The 20382-nt window shown below is 36.3% G+C and overlaps 1 protein-coding gene across 7 annotated transcripts in view; it reads left to right on the top strand.

The window, feature by feature from the left end:
- Positions 1-20382, top strand: part of SIPA1L2 (signal induced proliferation associated 1 like 2) — a 93350-nt gene that overhangs the window by 35979 nt on the left and 36989 nt on the right. For all 7 annotated transcript variants that reach the window (XR_009622752.2, XR_015731453.1, XR_015731454.1 and 4 more), the window contains 4 exons: positions 1421-1595; positions 2892-2995; positions 12115-12272; positions 13220-13796. Coding sequence is in view for 4 of the 7 variants with exons in the window: in XM_060692359.2 (XP_060548342.2) it covers positions 1421-1595; positions 2892-2995; positions 12115-12272; positions 13220-13796 (1014 nt within the window). In the remaining 3 variants the exon portion in view is untranslated. The remainder of the gene's footprint in view (positions 1-1420; positions 1596-2891; positions 2996-12114; positions 12273-13219; positions 13797-20382) is intronic.

The following is a 20382-nucleotide window of genomic DNA, read 5'->3' as shown; positions in this document are numbered from 1 at the left end:
GAAAATAATAATTATAACAAGGAATGTATCAAATAGCAGGAATTTAAGTAGTGAATAAATGAAAAAAAAATTCTTAACTGTCAGAAATTTTTGAAGTCATTAAATTCCTTGAAGTTTTCAGTAATAGCATCTTTTATATAAAGTGTATTCTATTTGTATATTATTTTATTTACAAATGGCTACTTACAATAAACACATTGCATGTTCATTTAACCGGATGATTGTAGTTGCTGTGATAATTGCTTATGTTTGCCCTATCTTATATCAGATTAATAGGTTGCATTCTGGTAAAAGTAAGTTATTTGCTTGGCAGATCTATTCCATTACCACATTTCATTTCCACACCAATTAAGAGTATTGTCCTAGCCTTCTAGAGCTTGCCTTTACTTGATGTACAAATTAGTTGTGTATCATTGCATTTTTTTTCTCTAGGCATAGACATAATTATAATTTCCTCACATACTTTTCTTAGGGAATGAGGATCTATGTTTATAAAATAATCCACAGATCATTATGCTGGGACTAGAGAGAAATATATTTCATTTGGTTTCAATCAAAGCTAGAAAGCTCAAATAACTAATCTTTTCTATGCATGTTCATAATGAAAATTCTGGGTAATATGATATTGCTGTAAAAGAAAAATAAAAGTTCTGATTACAAATTTCCAATTTATAAATGGAAAAGTCTTTCAAAATTAATTTGCAACATTGGGCTTGCTTTAGTCATCCAAAAATAGAAGATGCTGCGATTATCCAATACTTCATAGTTTACTACTTGAAACATCTAATTTGCCATTTCATTACCATATTTTTTGGAGTATAAGACGCTCAGGACTATAAGACACACGTACCTTTTTTGGGGAGGAAAACAAAAAAAATCTGCCTCTGCCTCTACCTCTGCCTCTTAGCAATTTGCCTCCTTGCAGCAAACAGCAAACAGCCTGCTTTAGTTTCATTTTCATTTTTAGCACAGCCTGATTAGCACAAGAAAAAAAAATCTGTCTCCCAACAATTTGCCTCCTTACAGCAAACAGCAGAGGCCCGCGCAGCAATAGGCAATGGCAATCCCTGCAGCCTGTAACAGCTGAGGGTTGGGAGGCTGATCTAACCGACAATCAGCTGCTTGTGTTAATCAGGCTGTGCTGAAGCTGAAACTGGCTGTTTGCTGCAAGGAGGTAAATTGCTGGGAGGCAGAGGCCAAAGGGTGGGGGCCGGTGGGTGGGCGGGGCTACATTTGGTGTATAAGACGCACCCAAATTTTCACCTTTTTTTAGGGGAGAAAAAGTGCATCTTAGATTCTGAAAAATACGGTATTTAAAAATGTTTTACACACACACCATACATATTTTTTTTTAACATGATGGAAAAGTGGATGGGAGATGGAAAAATACTTACTGCTAACTATTTTTTCCTAATTTCAGCTAAGTTTTCAGCACAAGATTGGAATCTTATATTGCAAAGCAGGCCAGAGCACTGAGGAAGAAATGTATAACAATGAGACAGCAGGTCCTGCTTTTGAAGAATTCCTTGACCTTCTAGGTCAAAGAGTACGACTCAAAGGATTTAGCAAATACCGAGCACAATTAGATAATAAAAGTAAGTAGCAATGACAAAATGCAATAAAATATTAAAAATGGTAATGAAATATTGCATTTTTTTTTTTTTTTTGCTAAAGTAGCGCCTGTAAATTCCTGGGTTTTTCCCCCACTTCTCTTCTGCAGAAGAGACTGTTCATAATGCCCTGCAACCATTTCCCATCTCCATTTGGACTTAAATGCTTCCATCTCCCTTTGTGGTCTGTCATTATAAGTGCCAATTGTTTTATGATGTGCAGCCTTAAGACATAAAGCAAAAACAATGGGAAGTAGGAATGTTGCTTCTAATATATAATTGATAGATTTTGTGAGGGGCTGGTGTCTCAAAAGGTTTGTATTTAATTAACAGCAGGCTATTTATACTGGAGGGGGTATGATGGCTCAGAGGTTAAAGACACTGAGCTTGTCAATTGGAAAGCTGACAGCTGGTTCAAGACCCAAGCACTGCACAATGGGGCGAGCTCCTGTTCTTTGCCTCAGTTCCTGCCCACCTAGTAGTTCTAAAGCATGCCAATGTGAGTAGGGTGCGAAGGTAACAGTGTTCCATGCATTTCGGCATATAGTCATGCTGGCCACATGATCACGGAAATGTCTTCAGACAATGCTAGGTCCTTCGGCCAAGAAAAGGAGAGGAGCACCATACCCTAGAGTCGCACATGACTAGACAGGAAAACTTTTACCTTTCTTACTTTTACCTGCCAGTAGTGACCAGCTAGCAATAACCATACACCAGTTAGGTTATATAGGTTGAAAAAAGTTTAGCGTGGGAAATAACATTCACTTGAAGAAAATTTATTTATTTGATTTGATTTGATTTGATTTCTATACCGCCCTACTCCCGAAGGACTCAGGGCGGTGCACAGCCAAACAATAAAATACATACATACAAAATTTAAAAGTGGAATTAAAATCAAATTAAATAGTTTTGGCCCAAACAAATTAAAACCCCAATCAATTTAAAACCAATTTTAAAATTTGAATATATAAAATACTAAAAAATATTTAAAAATTAAAAATCTTTTATAAAAGAGGGAGAAAATTAGGCCAGGCCCACCTGGTGAAATAAAAAGGTCTTTAAGGTGCAGCGGAAGGTGCGCAGATCCAGGATCCTCCGTATCTCCGGCGGGAGCTCGTTCCAGATAGTAGGTGCCCCCACAGAGAAGGCTCTCCCCCTGGGGGCCGCCAGTCGGCATTGTTTGGCCGACGGCACCCGGAGGAGCCCCTCACTGTGGGAGCGTAAAGTAAGCTGTACTTTAATGTCTATATTTATGTACTCATTTTTGGAATTTCTTTTCAGCTGATTCAACCGGAACTCATTCTCTTTATACAACCTATAAAGATTATGAAATAATGTTTCATGTTTCAACTATGCTTCCATATATGCCCAGTAATCGGCAACAGGTATGTCTGCTTTGGAATCTTGTACAAATATTTGGCTAAGTAGCAGCAACAAAAAAAGTCAGCTTGTAATTTTTTTTCCCTGTTCAGTTGTGTGCTATGAACAAATTACAAAAATTATGATTCATTTAATTTACTGTAATTTATTTATTTTTCAATTGTACAGTATTTCCAGTATTCAATGATATAGTTATTTTTTTTTCTAAAACAAATCTTGCCATCTATATTATAGTATTATACCATGCATTTGGTTCATTTTTTAATATATTTTGTTATACTTTGCTTACTACACTATTTGTACCTTATAAAATTGGAGCCTATTATGCAGAAAATGTGATGTCTGAAAATTGTTTATTTCTAAGTATTCTTTTAATATCTTAAAACATTAAAGGTGGCTAAAATGACATGGTACAGATAGTCCTCGACTTAACAACAGTTAATTTAGGGACATTCAAAGTTACAACAACACTGACTTAACAATTGCAATGATTCACTTAACAACTGTGGCAAGAAAGGTTGTAAAATGAGGCAAAACTCACTTAACTGTCTCACTTAGCAACCTAAATTTTGGGCTCAGTTGTGGTTGTAAATCAAGGATTACCTGTAACCAATTTCATCAACTATTAGAAGTTTTTATAGAACAACAGTATTCAGCAAAAGTGTGTAGATATTTTAAGAATAAAAGAGATAGCTTTGTAACCATCTAATCTGGCCTGTAAAAAAAATGTAATGAAAAATTCCTTTTTGAAGGAACAGTACAGAGGGAGGGAGCGAGGGAGGGAGGGGGAGGGAGAGAGAGAGGGGGAGAGAGAGAGAGAGAGAGAGAGAGAAAGAGAGAGTTCTTTTGGAGAAAAAAGGAACAGGAAAGATAAGGAAAAGTCACAACTAAGTTCACAAACTTCTGAACATGTTAGGAAAACATACAAGATACGGCTTCTTGAATTTTTTCCATCGCTTTAAGCAGCAGGGTAATAGGTTCTAGCTATCTCTATTGTATTCTGAGTAACAAGGTAACTGCACTTATATGTGATTCTGCTTTACCTCTGAGTGTCTAGGTGTATGTGTAGATTGGAAAGCATAGAACTGGAATGACCAGGAGGGAGGGAGGCAGACTCCACACACTATAGTAAATTTTGTCCCATTTTGCTCAGTCTTTATTTTATTTTATTTATTTCCTAATTTATTTTTATTTATCAAGTTTACACGCCACCCATCTCACTCTGTAAAGTGACTCTGCAAAGTCTTTTAGGGACTTTTATTTATTTATTTATTTATTTATTGGTTCGATTTATATGCCACCCTTCTCTGGAGACTCAGGGCGGCTTACAATGTGTTAAGCAATAGCCTTCATACTTTTAAAGAGATATCCTGCTAATTGATAGAGTCCCGAGTCCCTTTACATAATTTCTTTCCAGCATTCTATTGGATTAGAAATATTTTTGGGGAAACCAATAAAACTGCCCAATTAGCTTGTAAAATCATTGGACTGAGAAAGGTCCAAAACATACACAGAATGTACCGTAGAAGGGATAGTCTGAAAGAGGACATGTGAACTTTCTATTTAATTTTTTTTCCTTCCAAAACTAAAAAGCCAGAGTCGGGGAAATCTACTGCTTTGCTCAATCAAAAGGTGTGCTCTGTTTTTGATGTTAGAGATCAGTGTTAAGGCCATCCTTTTGCTAAGGCTAAGGACTATAAGGTCTCTGCTAGAATGATGGTATTGAATGGTATTGAATGGTATTGAAAGGTTGATAGTATTCAACCTTTCATTCACTGCAATAAATATCCTGTCAAAGATTCTGGATGCCATTAAGTAGAAAAAGAACATTTCTTTTTCTGAAAAGGGTACACACATATTCATTTTGTTATTTAACTTATATGCTATAGTAAATGTTAACTGCAATAATAGTATTAGTTAGTGCTCATCAATAATTCCTCACCTAATTGAATAGAGATATCAAGTGAGATGTTTCAAGCACTCGTCCTGAATACTCTACTAAATTAATATTTCATGGATGAACAGGTGGAAATAATGCGTATCAGGTTTTCATGTAACAAAAATAGGATATGGAGCTAACGATTTAGAAAAGAAATGTGAAATTTTGAATTTTAAGATAATTTTAAATTATCTTGAAGTAGCATAATGACATTTAACAAATATAAGTGCAGACTTTTTCCTTAGGAAACAAAAATTAAAATGCATAGATCTTGAAATAGTAGATGAATATTAGCCAGGTCTCAAGTCGTCCAAGCTCCAGACCTACCCAGCAGTAACAACGCCAGGCATGTGGGTGAGTGAACAAACTGGGTTTATTAAGCCGGATTCAGGCATGCAAACGAGACCCGAGGTTTGACACCAGGAGTATAATATGACTGCAAAAAAGGCAAAGTATATTTGATCTAAGACCGTAAATTGCATAAGTGAACAAACATGGCAAATACAATTTTAGACTTACATCAACAGAAGAATAATCACTCACAACCTTTCAGTCAGAATCCGCTTCCTTTTGGCCATTGGTTCCTCTCCTCACATGGCTTAGGTAATTTGCAACTCCCACAGCCAGAGATACAGAGCTAATGCCCTTTCACAACACAAGTTCTTCAATTCACCCATCCAAATCCTGATGACCACAAGATGACAGCCAAGAAATACACATATACAATTATTTTAAAAAGTTCAATCACTTAATGAAAAGAAAAAAAAAAAAGCAATTTGCAGATATTGTTGGGCAGAATCAGAATTCAGTCCATGTATTTATTTTATTGAAACTCAAATATTTTGGCCACCTAATGAGAAGGAAAGACTCACTGGAGAAGAGCCTAATGTTGGGAAAAATTGAGGACAAAAGAAGAAGGGGACGTCAGAGAATGAGGTGGCTGGATGGAATCACTGAAGTAGTAGGCATGAGCTTAAATGGACTCCAGGGAATGGTAGAGGACAGGAAGGCCTGGAGGAACATTGTCCATGGGGTCACAATGGGTCGGACACGACTTCACAACTAACAACAACAAATTTATTTTATTTATTAAATTTATCTGCTGCCCATATCACCAAGACATAACCCTGAATCTCAGCCTTTAAGATATTGCAAGCAGCACAGATCCATTTCAGGTGCACAGTAATAACAGGCTGCCAGCTCTGAAATGGAGATGAATACAACAAAGCAAGTCTATTTTATGTGATATCCTTTCAACTATTTAAAGAACGCTTACATATCTCCCCCACTCATTTTTTTTCCCAAGGAAAAACATAGCCAACTTCAAACTTTTTTCATAGGCTTACTTTCTAGTCCCCTAATTATTGTTTTTATTGCCATTCTCTGAATTGTTCTATTCTGCCCAACAATATCTGCAAATTGCTTTTTTTTCTTTTCTTTTCATTAAGTGATTGAATTTTTTTAAAATAATTGTATGTGTGTATTTCTTGGCTGTCATCTTGTGGTCATCAGGATTTGGATGGGTGAACTGAAGAACTTGTGTTGTGAAAGGGCATTAGCTCTGTATCTCTGGCTGTGGGAGTTGCAAATTACCTAAACCATGTGAGGAGAGGAACCAATGGCCAAAAGGAAGCGGATTCTGACTGAAAGGTTGTGAGGGTAGTGATTGAAAGGTGATCAGGGACTGGATGGAAGGGGGCATGACCAACAAGAGGCCCAAGTTTGCTGATCCAGAACAGATCATTTCAAGTCTCCACATCAACATATCTCTATATTTTCTGCATTTGGTGTCTAGAGATAGAATGAGAAGGAAAACATTACTTCCAGAGTCAAATATTTAAAGCTGTGCTCTGACTGTCTAAGCTATGAGTGGGCCATGAAAGGCAGGCAATAGCACAAGGACATGTCTTCTGGAAATGGTTAGGTAGCTGTTTTCAAATTTTAATTTTAAATAGGTTTTTTTGAGGAAGTTACATAATATTCTCAGAGACTCTTCCCATCCTGCTTACAATCCTTTTGGACTGTTGCCTTCTGGCAGAAGATACAGAATAATTAAAACTCGGACCACACATTTTCTGAATAGCTTTTATCCCAGAGCTATCAAAATTTGATTTTAAATAGGTTTTTTTTTGAGGAAATTACATAACATTCTCCGAGACATTTCCCATCCTGCTTACAATCTTTTTGGACTTGCAGAAAATACAGAACAATTAAAACTCAGACCACATGTTTTCTGAATAGTTTTTATCCCAGAGCTATTATTGCACTCAACTAAAGGGCCACCATCACAGCTGTTGGACAGCATTACTTGGTCTGTTGTGTGGACGTTTGGTTGGTTTAGGGGCGGGGAATTCGTGGTGGGTGGGGGTGTGTTTGGGGATTGTTATGTGTGTTGGACCTTGTCTTTGGGTGTTATGTGAATTTCGTTGTATGGGTATACTGTGTATATACGTACAATGACAATAAAGTTAAAACTAAAGCTAAGCTAAGTTTTGTTTCCAATTGTAGACAGCGACAACAAAAAGCTCTACTTTATGTTGAATGTTGTTTATTATAGCTTTGTTGAATTTGAAACTGCGGGCAATAACCTTTAGCCTTCCTAGATTTACGCCTTCCAGATTTATATTGTACCTGTCACTGAAATTGTGGCATTTCCTTAGCTACTCATAGCATTGTTCTTTTTTTCCCCTCCTGGTTTTTCTTCCTTCCCTTTATTTTATTTCCAAATGTTCCTTGATTCCTCCCCAGAGAAATTAAATCTTGTTTTAGTTTATCTCCAGCATATTGCAACACTCACTTCCAGAAGCAATCAATCCCTTTTACAATGTTAGTAAACATTAATCAGTCTTTATAATTTGTACTGTCTTGTTAACTTTAACAGTAGTATCACAGCATATTCCATAACTTCTCTAGAATTAAAACAATGTGAGCACTGTTACTGGACTTGTAAATTCGAGTAATAGTGATATCTGAAGATATAGGTGCCTTTAATTGTATTTGACTGCTAGATATATGTCTCCATAAGTTCTGATAAGCACACTCAAATAGCAGCCTTAATAGTCAGCCTTAATATGTAAAAATATAATTAATGAATATTTACACGCCTTGTTGTTATCTAGTTGTCAAATAAATAATGTAGAACATGTCCACAGGTAGATTCTAGACATGGTATAATAATCATTCTTTTCCACTGAGGTGCAATAGCTGATATTCTCAAAGAATAACCTGCCTGGTCTTACAGTATAGAAATTCAGGGCTCGAATTTTTTCATCCCATCGCTTGTTCAGATGTGATTTATCAAAATTGTTATCCATACTTTTTTCTTTGTTTAAGAATGAATTAAATCAATCTGATGCTTCAGTATCTTTTAATACTGATTAATACAGTGTTTGGGATATATCTACTTTGACCAGGTTTGATTAAAATGTGTGATATTATTGTATCTTGTTATAATTTAACCTCGTGAAATTTTACAGCGATTCTAAGGTTGGGTCGCAATGGCTTTTCATTCTGTCTTTAAACTGAATGAAGAAAGATGGTTTATCCTTTACTATATAGCTCTGGTGTTTTACTTTAATGCCATACAACAAAATCAGCACAGAATCTACTTGATTGGAGTGATTTGTTAGTCCAGAAAATAGTCAATCAGTCAGTTAAATAACTTAGTTGCTTTATCTGGAACAAGTTAGCCCAGTTTATAAAATATAGGTAGCTTATTTGGATATGTGTGTATGTGCATGTGGATTAAGGATCAATGCCTCTTGGGGCATTTAATAAATAGAAAGAAATGAATAAATATTACAATTGAATGTTAATGAAGCATGATGAGAGGATACTGAGCTAGAGAAGAAAGGCAAAGTCTTTAGATCCATTAGAAATGCAATGAGTACTTCTTTTTAACATTCTCTTAACAGGATGTACCTTCATGACAGGCTGAATTTTCATATTAATACTAAATTTAGGTAGATCATGCAAGTGAAAGTATGGTTTTCATCCCTTATTTGAAAAATTCTATAGCAATGTGCATGTTGGAATTGAAGGAAAAGAGGGATAGAATCTCCTGTTAATGTTGGCTGCCTTTGGAAGTAACGCCACATGATCTATATGCTATATTGTACATTGAGTTATTTTTTTAATAGTGATTGCATTGATTAAGTTGGAAGGGCAGATAAATCAATAAAAAATGACCAATGTGTGGAAAGAAAAAAATCAAATTAAAAACAAAGGAAATGAAATGTTTGTATGCCCCCCTCCCCCCTCTCTCTCCCTCCCTCCCTCCTTCTCTCTCCCCCTCCCTCCCTGTGTGTGTGTGTGTGTGTCTCTGTGTGTGTGTGTGTTTTCTTAAATTTACTTCGATATTTAGACTCACTGGTCTGTTTTCCTGATTTGTTTGTCTTGGTGATAATGGTAGTTGTATTGATTTAAATGAACACACAGTATCTCGGGCCTTATTCATTTTTAAGAATCTGAGAATTTCATTCCCATTTTATTTTAATTATTTATTTGTACTTCATCTTTATTATTTTTTACAAATAACTCAAGATGGCAAACATATCTAACACACCTCTCTCCTTCTCTTTTCTCCACAACAACAACCCTGTGAGGTGTGTTGGGCTGACAGAGGGTGACTAGCCCAATATTTGAAGCTGTTTGAGCCAAATGCTTATCATGCCGGTGAAATGGAAGTGTAGGGCTGTGCAAGAACTGTCTCTAAATGAGAGACACCACAGTTGACATCATTCCCATTAACAGAGTATAAATTTCAGGGGCCTGCCTCAGATAGTGCAAGGCCTTTGCCCAGTGATCTTTTAGCTAAGGCTGAGCACATCTCTGCCTTTCCTTTCCAAACAAAAATGGAGCATGAGAAGACAAATTCCATGAACTATATCAACATAAATGGATGTTGTCTGCAATAGAGTACATTCTGATGGATTGATTGATTGTGTGCCATCAAATTGGTGTCCAGTCTTAAGAAAGACATAGGTTTTTTTACGGGACAATCTGTCCTCGGTCTGATCTTTCAGGTCTTCCAGCAGTGCACACATTGCTGCTTATAACTGAATTCATCCACTTTGCTTCTGGTTGTTATCTTCCCTTTCTCTGTTTGCAGAATTATAGACTTCTCCAGGGAGCTTAGTTCTTTGCCTAATGTGCCCAAAGTATGATAATTTGAGCCTGGTCATTCTCAAGGGAGAATTCTGGGTTGGTTAGTGATAGGATCTGTTTGCTTTGTATGGTATCCATGGTATTCTCAGTAATCTTCTCTAATCTTCAAAGATGTCAATATTCTTTCTATCCTGCTTCTTGAAAGTCCAATTTTCACAGCCTTAGAATAGCACAGGGAAAATTATTGTCTGCCCAATCCTGATCTTTCAGGTTTACATCCAGCAGCTGAGTATTTTTGCCAAGGCTTTCATTGCTTCTGTATCAAGTACTAGTCTGTGGTGTGTTTTTTGATTGCTGGTTCCTTTGTTGTTGATATTCATTCCTAAAAGACAGAATCTGTCCATCATTTCAATATCTTCATTATCAATTTTAAGGCTGGTTGCTATTCTGGTTTATCAATTTTATCAATTATCATTATCAATTTTAAGGCTGAGTGCTATTCTACTCATTAGTTTGATTTTTAAAATATATTTCATATTATTCCTATTCTTTTCTATGTCTTCCTTGGCTTTAGTAACATTTCAATCAGAATATCTTTTTTTGGCTTGTTTATATTTTCCTTGAAGTGGGTTGAAAGTTAGAAGAATTTATTTTCTCTCAGGAATTAGGATGAGGCTATTTGGCCAACTTTTTATAAAAATACTTTTAAACTAGGGAAAACACTTTTTTTTTTTTGCTCCAGAGTGAAAATAATGCATGTGAAAGTTGCATGAGTTTTTCTATTTTTTTCTGACAGTGATTTATCAGTATAATATTTCATATACCAACATGAAATTCATAGGTTTTATTCCTTGGCTATTAGCAACATCTGACTATCAATTGTTCTTCATTTTGGAAAAATAAACTGGCACTAATATATTTCACTTCCCTAAAGATAATTCAGTATATTCTTATATTTAACAATTTATACTCCATTAAAATGAGTATATGTGTGTATGTGCAATTATAAAATGAATTATAGCTACAATAAGACTGTTATTCTATTGCTTTTCATTCAGAAAACTTTGGTTCCAACAGATGAGGTTTTGGTTTAGACTTCTCATAAAGTTTGTGCATTGTTTCTGAAGCGGTCTGGATAATTGCAATAATTCATATCATTTGTATCAACTTGGATGATTTGCATATTTACAGAAAGATTTAATAAATCACTTAGCATTGTTTGCATAAGGGTAGAAAATATGGCAATACCACAATTACATAAATGAAACAAATGGATTCTAATGACCTAGTTCTGTATTTAATGGTCATTCATAATTAAATGGACACCCTTTTTCTCCAAATGGTCCATTAAACTGAAGTTTAACAATGGTTATTTATGATGTCACGACAAAACTTCCATTAATCTTAATACAACTAGATTATATTCTGTAGCCATCGTTAACAGCTTGTGTCAGATGAATATTTTCTCACTATCCTCTCATTTTAAAAGTGTAATTAAGTTGCCATTTAACTGAAACAGGTTAAATATAGGCTAAATTGAATCTCTATAGTTCAGTGACCTTACTGGTTACTATACCAAGTAAATACAGGAAAAATCTTGTAATAATTCTGAATAGCTTTGAAACTCAGGTACTGGATTACCTAGTTTTCTACAGTAGTTTCTTTCTCTAAAATCTGTGCTTTTAAAATAATGCAGAAAAACAGCTTTTGTTCTCTTCAAAAATTAAGAAATTGCATTTTGGGAATGAAGAAGAACAAAACAACAAGGGGTCAATAAATGTGGCTTTATATTTCATGTTGCACCTTTGAATATAATTAACAATTCCCTTTCTTCAAAAGCTATTATATTTCAAATACATATGAGTGATAGATTATTAAATATACATGGGAGTGATTAGTGTATCATTATTGATTCATCACCTCCATGTGCAATAATACATTTATTATGATTTATGTGACTTCCATTTTCTTATATGACTTCCAATTTATTTAAATTGACACTTTTCCCCCTAGTAGGTACAAGAGTTGAATTTTCATAATTAATTTTTTTCTTTTCTTTTTTTTTTTCTTCCTATCTAGCTTCTAAGGAAAAGGCATATAGGAAATGACATTGTTACTATTGTCTTTCAAGAGCCTGGAGCACTTCCTTTTACTCCAAAAAATATCCGTTCTCATTTTCAGCATGTCTTTGTCATTGTCAAAGTCCACAATCCATGCACTGAAAAAGTGTGTTATAGGTGAGTACAAATGTGTGGACCAATAGTTTTTGCTTCTTGAAATCCACTAAGCACTGTATAGGTTTTCCTGAATTTTAGCATTTTCGTCTGTCATCTACAAAACCTAATTATTAGCAAAACTTAGAAAATCAGTATTTAGTCACAATAATTAGTTGAGTCAGTAATGAACTTTCCTTTGAGAAACAATTTCTACAGTATTCACAGAAGCGAAGTGATTCTCTTCCCCTGCAGCCTCCCCACACCTTCAATATTAGATTCCCCCCCTTTTGACTTTATAAAGTAGTTCTTAGGGATATCTGAAGGCTGCAGGGGAGAGAAAACCAAAAGCAAATCTTATATATATAAGCAGAAGTATGTTTGTGTTCTATCCCAGCTTGCCTATAGCACTAGCAATAGGACTTAGATTATATACTGCTTCATAGCCCTCTCTAAGTAGTTTACAGAGTCAGCATATTGCTCCCAACAAGTTGGGCCCTCATTTTACCAACCTCAGAAGGATGGAAGAGCTGAGTCAATCTTGAGATGGTCAGGATCGAACTCCTGGCTGTAGGCAGAGTTAACCTGCAATACTGCATTCTAACCACTGCACCACCACAGCTCCTAATTACATGGCTGGAGAATGGCATCTGTAGTTGAGGTAGACATTTCATGTCTTTGCGCTAAATTTCTTCCAGTCATTAAAGTTTTACTAGAACTCATGTTGTGATGCAATGGTACAACAGAAATTTAATGGTTGAGGACTAATTGGCTAATAATACATATATTAGAATTTGCAGCAAATGCCATAATTAGAATGACTTCTTCAACCTTCACTGCGGCTGCTGCTTAGTCACCAAATGTCTATTAAAGAGTATAAAAATTGTTAGGGAAAAATAATTTTTCATTTGTACAAAATCATGGTGTGAACAGTAAAACTTCTTCATTCTCTCTTTATTTTATTTTTTTAGCGTTGGAGTTTCAAGATCAAAAGATGTTCCACCTTTTGGACCACCTATCCCTAAAGGAGTAACTTTCCCTAAATCAGCAGTTTTCCGGGACTTCCTTTTGGCCAAAGTTATTAATGCAGAAAACGCAGCCCACAAATCAGAAAAATTTCGAGCCATGGCAACCAGAACACGTCAAGAGTACTTGAAAGATCTAGCAGAAAATTTTGTTACTACTGCTACAATAGAAACTTCAGTCAAGTTTAGCCTCATTTCATTAGGTGCAAAAAAGAGAGAAAGAGTCAAAGCAAGAAAGGATGCTCATTTATTCAGTGTTGGAGCAGTAATATGGAATGTGATAGCACGAGACTTTGGTCAGTCACTTGATATTGAATGCCTGCTTGGCATCTCCAATGAGTTTATCGTCTTGATTGAAAAGGAGTCAAAAAACGTTGTATTCAACTGCTCCTGCAGAGATGTTATTGGCTGGACATCTGGGTTAATGAGCATAAAAATCTTTTACGAAAGAGGAGAATGCATTCTTCTGTCCGCATTTGATAACTGTGCTGAGGACATCCGAGAAATAGTTCAAAGGCTAGAAGTAAGTATATGTTTCAATGCTTTTATTCTTCAAAACTTATTGAGATACTTTTAAGAAGCTTAAAGATGAATAAAGTTAAGTGACAAAGAACACTGCTCTACCAGCAGAGAAGCTATAAAGAGGAATGAGCACATGTTTATTCATCCTTCAACATGCTCATTGGATCACAATAACTATTGTGTTCTTTGTATTTGTACGTAAGGGAGGGAGGGAGGGAGGGAGGGAGGGAGGGGGAGAGAGAGAGAGAGAGAGAGAGAGAGAGAGAGAGAGAGAGAGAGAGAGAGAGAGAGAGAGAGAGAGAGAGAGAGAGAGAGAATAAGCACCAATATTGTATAGTAGTTAAGTTTTAGGATTTACGATTACAGAGACTTTTTAAATTTCCTTTAGCACTGACAGCAGCTGGATAACTTTGGCTCAGGCACACTCCTTCAGCCATAGTCTGGGAAATACGTACATAGAATTAACATAATAACATACAAATTTTTATCTTTTATAAATCTGTAGAAATGTATGAAACAACTTCAAATAAATTTGATCAGCTTGCTGCTGACAGATGCCACACATTAGCAATGCACTGCTGCAACTTTCATGCAGATTGCCCTTCCAATGTTGCATTATAATTTTTAATCAGATGAATTATTTGCATTCTTAATCAGCAATGATTACTCAGAAGGCATTTTAGCAATCCTGTGGATTTCAGTCACAAATGTGGTAATAATAGGACAACTCTAGAATATATGAATTAAGATTCCAGTTCCTGAATTGCATACTTAGTCTCAAATTGCAATTGCATCTAAGTCTTACCAGACATTCTGGAAAGTGTTTACTACTAATGCAACAAAAGTTCCTATTGTTTAAAAATAACTTAATGACCTCACTTAACGATCATTTGTTCAGAGGCCATTTGAATTGACAACAGAGCTGAACAAGAGGTACTTATAACCGATTCTCAAAGTTCTGACTGTCACAGTGTTCTCACAATCACATGCTAGCAATCCATGTGCTCAGCAATGACTTTACAATTCTGATATTTTAGCATTGCAAGATCTGATGGTCACCATTTGCAACCTACACTGCTGACATGCTTAAAAATGGTGTGTGGTTCATTTAACAATGGTAACCAGAAAATTGGAACCGCATTTGCTAACAGCACAGTCACATGACATTGTGTGTTACAACTGTGTCATTTAGTGTTGGAAATTCCGATCCCAATTGCCATCGTTAATTGAGGACTGCCTAATTTTAAAGCAACCTTCCACTGTTTCCTGAAAATTAGTTGGAAATTCAAGTAAACACTGTAATGTCATTTTTAGAAATTTTGAAAGAAGTGGATTGCTGGCTAAAGAACCTCAGATGGTTCCTCCAGAGCCCCTGACAGCTATGACATTTCAATTAAAGCAACAGCATCAGTATCAAATAGCCCAAGAAACAAGTGCCTCAATTAACTTAATAACCCAAGAGCATTTTAGGTTAAAAACAGCTACATCCTGGTAGGTTCATCCAAAGTAAAAGATCCCTTTTACCCCAAAATCTATTAAAGAACTATTATTAAATTATGATGATCCTCTAATGAGTTAAAAGATCAAAGTCAGGCTGTGATTCAGTATGTTTCAAATAGTTCTTGCAACATTTAAGTTCTGTTATGCTAGGGCAGTCCCATGTAAAACAAATGATGATAAACTAAATCTAGAAATAGCAAGGGTTGTTTTCAGTGCATTGTGTTCCAAGCAAAGCTGCAAGTGATATACCAGGTAAAACTGTGCAAAAGTCCTACTTGCCACAGTCAAATCGTAACCCTAATCCACTCAGATAAGACTAGCAGCACCATAACACTTTGCTTCCAACTCTCAGCCCTCCCAGATGTTCTGTGGTTGATGGTATCAAAACATCTAGGAAGACAAGAATGGTCATATTCCTGCCATCCAAATCCCATCCCAGATCATACATGAGTAAACTCAGTAGAATTTCTATCTGATGCCCACATCCCAATCCAAATTGTCACTGATCCAGATACTTCCAGAGCCCTCTACCACTTTTTCAATAATCCAATAATCCTTTCCACCTCTATTCCAAAGTATAACATCACAAATACAATGGTTCCCCAATTAAGGATTGTTTTGGAAATATGAGCTATTTGGAGGGAAACATGCTAGGACTTAAAAACTGCTGCCATTCCTAAACTTTGTTTATGCAACATGTTTAACCAGGTTGGATTGGGCAGCTCTTATTTACATGACAAGCTTTGTTAATTTAATCTTTGTTTATATTTTTGTTTCATGTCTTAGCATGTTGTATGAATCAAATTTGTTTGGGTAGGGTTTAAAGTTCCTTACTGTGCGAATTCAATAAATGTAAGTTTATTCCGGTAACAAAGCTATCCTTTGTAACTGGGATGGCGAACCTATGGCACGCGTGCCACAGGTGGCACGCAAGCCATATCAGTGGGCACGCGAGCGTTGCCCTAGCTCAGCTCCAGTGCGCATGTGCACGCCGGCCAGCTGATTTTCGGGCCTTCCTGGCCCACCGGAAGTCAAGAAACAGGCTGTTTCAGGCCTCCAGAGGGCCTCGGGGGGGGGAGTCTGTTTTCACCCTCCCCAGACTTCTAGAAAGGCTCTGGAGCCTGGGAAGGGCAAAAAACAGGCCTATTGGGCCCACTGTGCCATCACATGTCAAAAGCAGGGGGAGCAGGAGAATCATGCATGCATGCATGGGGGGAGTGGGGTACATTGAATTATGGGTGTGGGCACATCTGTGCGCCAGTGGTGGGTTGCTCCCGGTTCGCACCGGTTCACAAGAACCAGTAGTAAAAATCTATAGTAGTTCGGAGAACCGGTAATAACATTGGCTAGCCATGCCCGCGAACTGGTCCCCGGCCCGGTCACCGCTAATTTAACCCCACCCACCTCATCAGAGTTTTTTTTTTTAACTTTTAAAAGCATTTTTTTCTACAACCTCTTCGGCCAAAAAGATGCTTTTAAAAGTTAAAAAAAAAGCCTCTGATGATCACGCGGCTTAGCTGGGATCGTCAGAGGCTCTTAAAAGCATTTTTTTTGCAACCTCTTCGGCCGATCCCAGCTGAGTTGCCTGATCATCAGAGGCTTCTAAAAGCATTTTTTTCTGCAACCTCTTAAGGTTGTAGAAAAAATGCTTTTAAAAGTTAAAAAAAAAAAAAGTTGGCCATACCCACCCAGTCACATTACCCGCCCACCAAGCCACGCCCACAAAATAAGCCACGCCCACAGAACTAGTAGTAAAAAATATTAGAACCCACCCCTTGTGAGCGCGACACCGTGCTCTCCCCAGGTTAGCCATCACTGCTTTATAACAATACTTATTGAAAGCAAGCATAAGACAGGAAAAATTCCTATTACTTTGTTAAAGACCTCACTTTGTACAATTAGATAATTGTATTTTAATCTCAATTTTTTAAAAAAAAATAACCACCCTTCTTCAAAATTTCAGTACTCCCTGACACCATTCTTTCCCTCAGGTTACTCCTTTCGGACTGGATAGTGTTTGGCTGGGTGTGGAATTACGGATACAATAAACAGAGACAGAATTTACAGATTTCAGAAGGATAACTTTACAGTTTAAAAAAAACAATAACATAAAAGTAGCAAAACAAGTTCAACAAGGTTTGCAAATGATTACTTAGTTACTGAAATAAAAAGAGCATGCATCTGGTAAAGGCAAATTTCCCTTTTGGCATTTCATTTGCTATAAATTCTTTTTCAAGCCAAATTCTTTTAGTTCATTTTCTTTGTGTTTCCTAATCATCATACAACTCAAACTCAACAAGTTGAATTTCGGATGAATTTCTTCCTCCCAAGGATGGCACAGGAGGCTACAGAGATTTCTTTTCCAATTGGCATTTTCCCTCTCTGCAAAATAAGCTTCCCCCCTGACCTCTGGATTGTGTCAGAAAGATTCCTTCTTTCTACCTCAGTTCTTATTATTTCTTCCAAACTTTCCGCTGATCAGTCCCTGTTAATTTGTCAATTTCCTTTATTTTCCTTCTTGCCCAGTTCTAGGTTTTCAGTCAATTCCTAACCAAACAATTTCATTTGCTCCTTAAAAGTTCATTATCTATGCAGACGGCTTCTTCTGAGAAAACTTTTAATTGGCTGATGAAAGTTATATACACTTTGTGCATATAAAGGAGTGCCAAACATTTCAGTGATTAGGTTTGATGCATTGCAACAATCCTACTGTTATGCTTACATCAAGTATTGTAATCCAAATATTGCTTTATCAACACTAAACAAGGCAAAGATTACTGCAATTCAATTATCTTGATGGAACTATGGGGATAGGCAAAATAATAGGGGATAGTGGAATTCCAGAAACACTCCGTGTCCTTTTTTCCAGTGGAAGCACCTAGGGAGCAAAGTTCATATATCCTATCTGTCATATTTTTTTGAAAACTTTAATTCCATAATACAGAGTTTTCCATCCTTGACAACTTTAGGATGTATGGACTTCACTCTCAGAATCTGCAAAATAGATGGGTAGTTTTCCAAATTCGATAAATAAAGAAAAATTGGGAGTTGGAGTCCACCCATCTTAAAATTTGTTTTTTATATATATCAAATTTAGAAACTGTCCAGCTCCATACTCTGTTATTATTGAGGTTGAGAAACATTGCCACAATTCACTGTCATGATGTATGGGGTTATTTCTCTCCAGTGATTGGAAATAAAACGTTAGAATGTGTTGGTAAAACTGGGATTTATATAGGTGAAGGAAAGGGTTTTTTTTAATATATATATTTCCTTTAAACTTCAGAAAATTATAGATGTGTTTTAAAAACCATTTAAAGGAAAATGGGATTGCTTTCTTAATGGTTGATCATTCTAATTATAGAAATCATTTTAATGCTTTATGACAAAAATCTAAGATGGAATGAAAGATAAGTAGGTAATGTATGTAGATGTTTCAAGAAACGTGACTAATGACTTAGTATGCTACTGCTCCAATTGTTCCATGTTTCAAATACGTTTAACCTAAAGGAATTGTCAGATATAATTCATCATCAAGGAGATTTCTTCCTCTGGCTCTGGGTTCCCTGCTTGCTGACTTTTCTTTTTCTTAATCCTCCCTTTTTGGTTATTATTTTTAGTTTAGTATAGAAATTTATAAAGTCCCCCAATTATTAGCTGTAGGAAGATTTGAAAAATAGATGATTGAAATACCAGCCTTACTCTGAAACCAAACTAGGCAAAATCCTAATCATAGCAATATTTGAATCAAGATTTGTAAATTTTAGGAAATGTTGGAGAGCAGAGAAACAAAATCTATTTTTACTTTGGGGTTTAAATCCTGAATTCCAGAATTGGAGGAAAATGATGGATTATAGTGGAATATATGAGATGTATAAAATAATAAGTATTATGTGTAATACTATTAGGGACTTTCATATTGATTCTTCACAATGTACCTCCTAATAATTTATAGACCTAATAAAAATCATCAGAAAAAATTAAAGTGAATATCAAAACAATTTTTTTGTTTATACATAGAAGTAATATTCGTTACTTTTAAAATATTCTACTTTCAAAAACAGCTGTCTCTTGGAAGAGAAATTATGGAGACCTAAATAAACTTTTTTTCACTGATTTAAGAATTTCTTCAAGTTTGTTAAAAAATTGAAATTCACCAGAGTACAATAAATTAAAAATGCTGTTAAAAAACCATCTGCAAAGATTTACAGTGGGGCAAAAAAGTATTTAGTCAGCCACCAATTGTGCAAGTTCTCCCACTTAAAAAGATGAGAGAGGCCTGTAATTGTCATCATAGGTAGACCTCAACTATGAGAGACAATATGAGAAAACAAATCCAGACAATCACATTGTCTGATGTGGAAAGAATTTATTTGCAAATTATGGTAGAAAATAAGTATTTGGTCAATATCAAAAGTTCATCTCAATACTTTGTTATATATCCTTTGTTGGCAATGACAGAGGTCAAACGTTTTCTGTAAGTCTTCACAAGGTTGGCACACACTGTTGCTGGTATGTTGGCCGATTCCTCCATGCAGATCTCCTCTAGAGCAGTGATGTTTTGGGGCTGTCGCTGGGCAACACGGACTTTCAACTCCCTCCAAAGGTTTTCTATGGGGTTGAGATCTGGAGATTGGCTAGGCCACTCCAGTACCTTGAAATGCTTCTTACGAAGCCACTCCTTCGTTGCCCGGGTGGTGTGTTTGGGATCATTGTCATGCTGAAAGACCCAGCCACATTTCATCTTCAATGCCCTTGCTGATGGAAGGAGGTTTGCACTCAAAATCTCACGATACATGGCCCCATTCATTCTTTCCTGTACATGGATCAGTCGTCCTGGTCCCTTTGCAGAGAAACAACCCCAAAGCATGATGTTGCCACCCCCATGCTTCACAGTAGGTATGGTGTTCTTTGGATGCAACTCAGCATTCTCTCTCCTCCAAACATGACGAGTTGTGTTTCTACCAAACAGTTCTACTTTGGTTTCATCTGACCATATGACATTCTCCCAATCTTCTTCTGGATCATCCAAATGCTCTCTACCAAACTTCAGACGGGCCCGGACATGTACTGGCTTAAGCAGGGGG

The sequence above is a fragment of the Pantherophis guttatus genome, chromosome 1 (genome assembly GCF_059756535.1).
Source record: "Pantherophis guttatus breed Tessera chromosome 1, ASM5975653v1, whole genome shotgun sequence".
Classification (NCBI taxonomy): domain Eukaryota; kingdom Metazoa; phylum Chordata; class Lepidosauria; order Squamata; family Colubridae; genus Pantherophis; species Pantherophis guttatus.
Note: the sequence above shows the minus strand (reverse complement) of the source record. Positions and strands in the feature narration are given on the sequence as shown.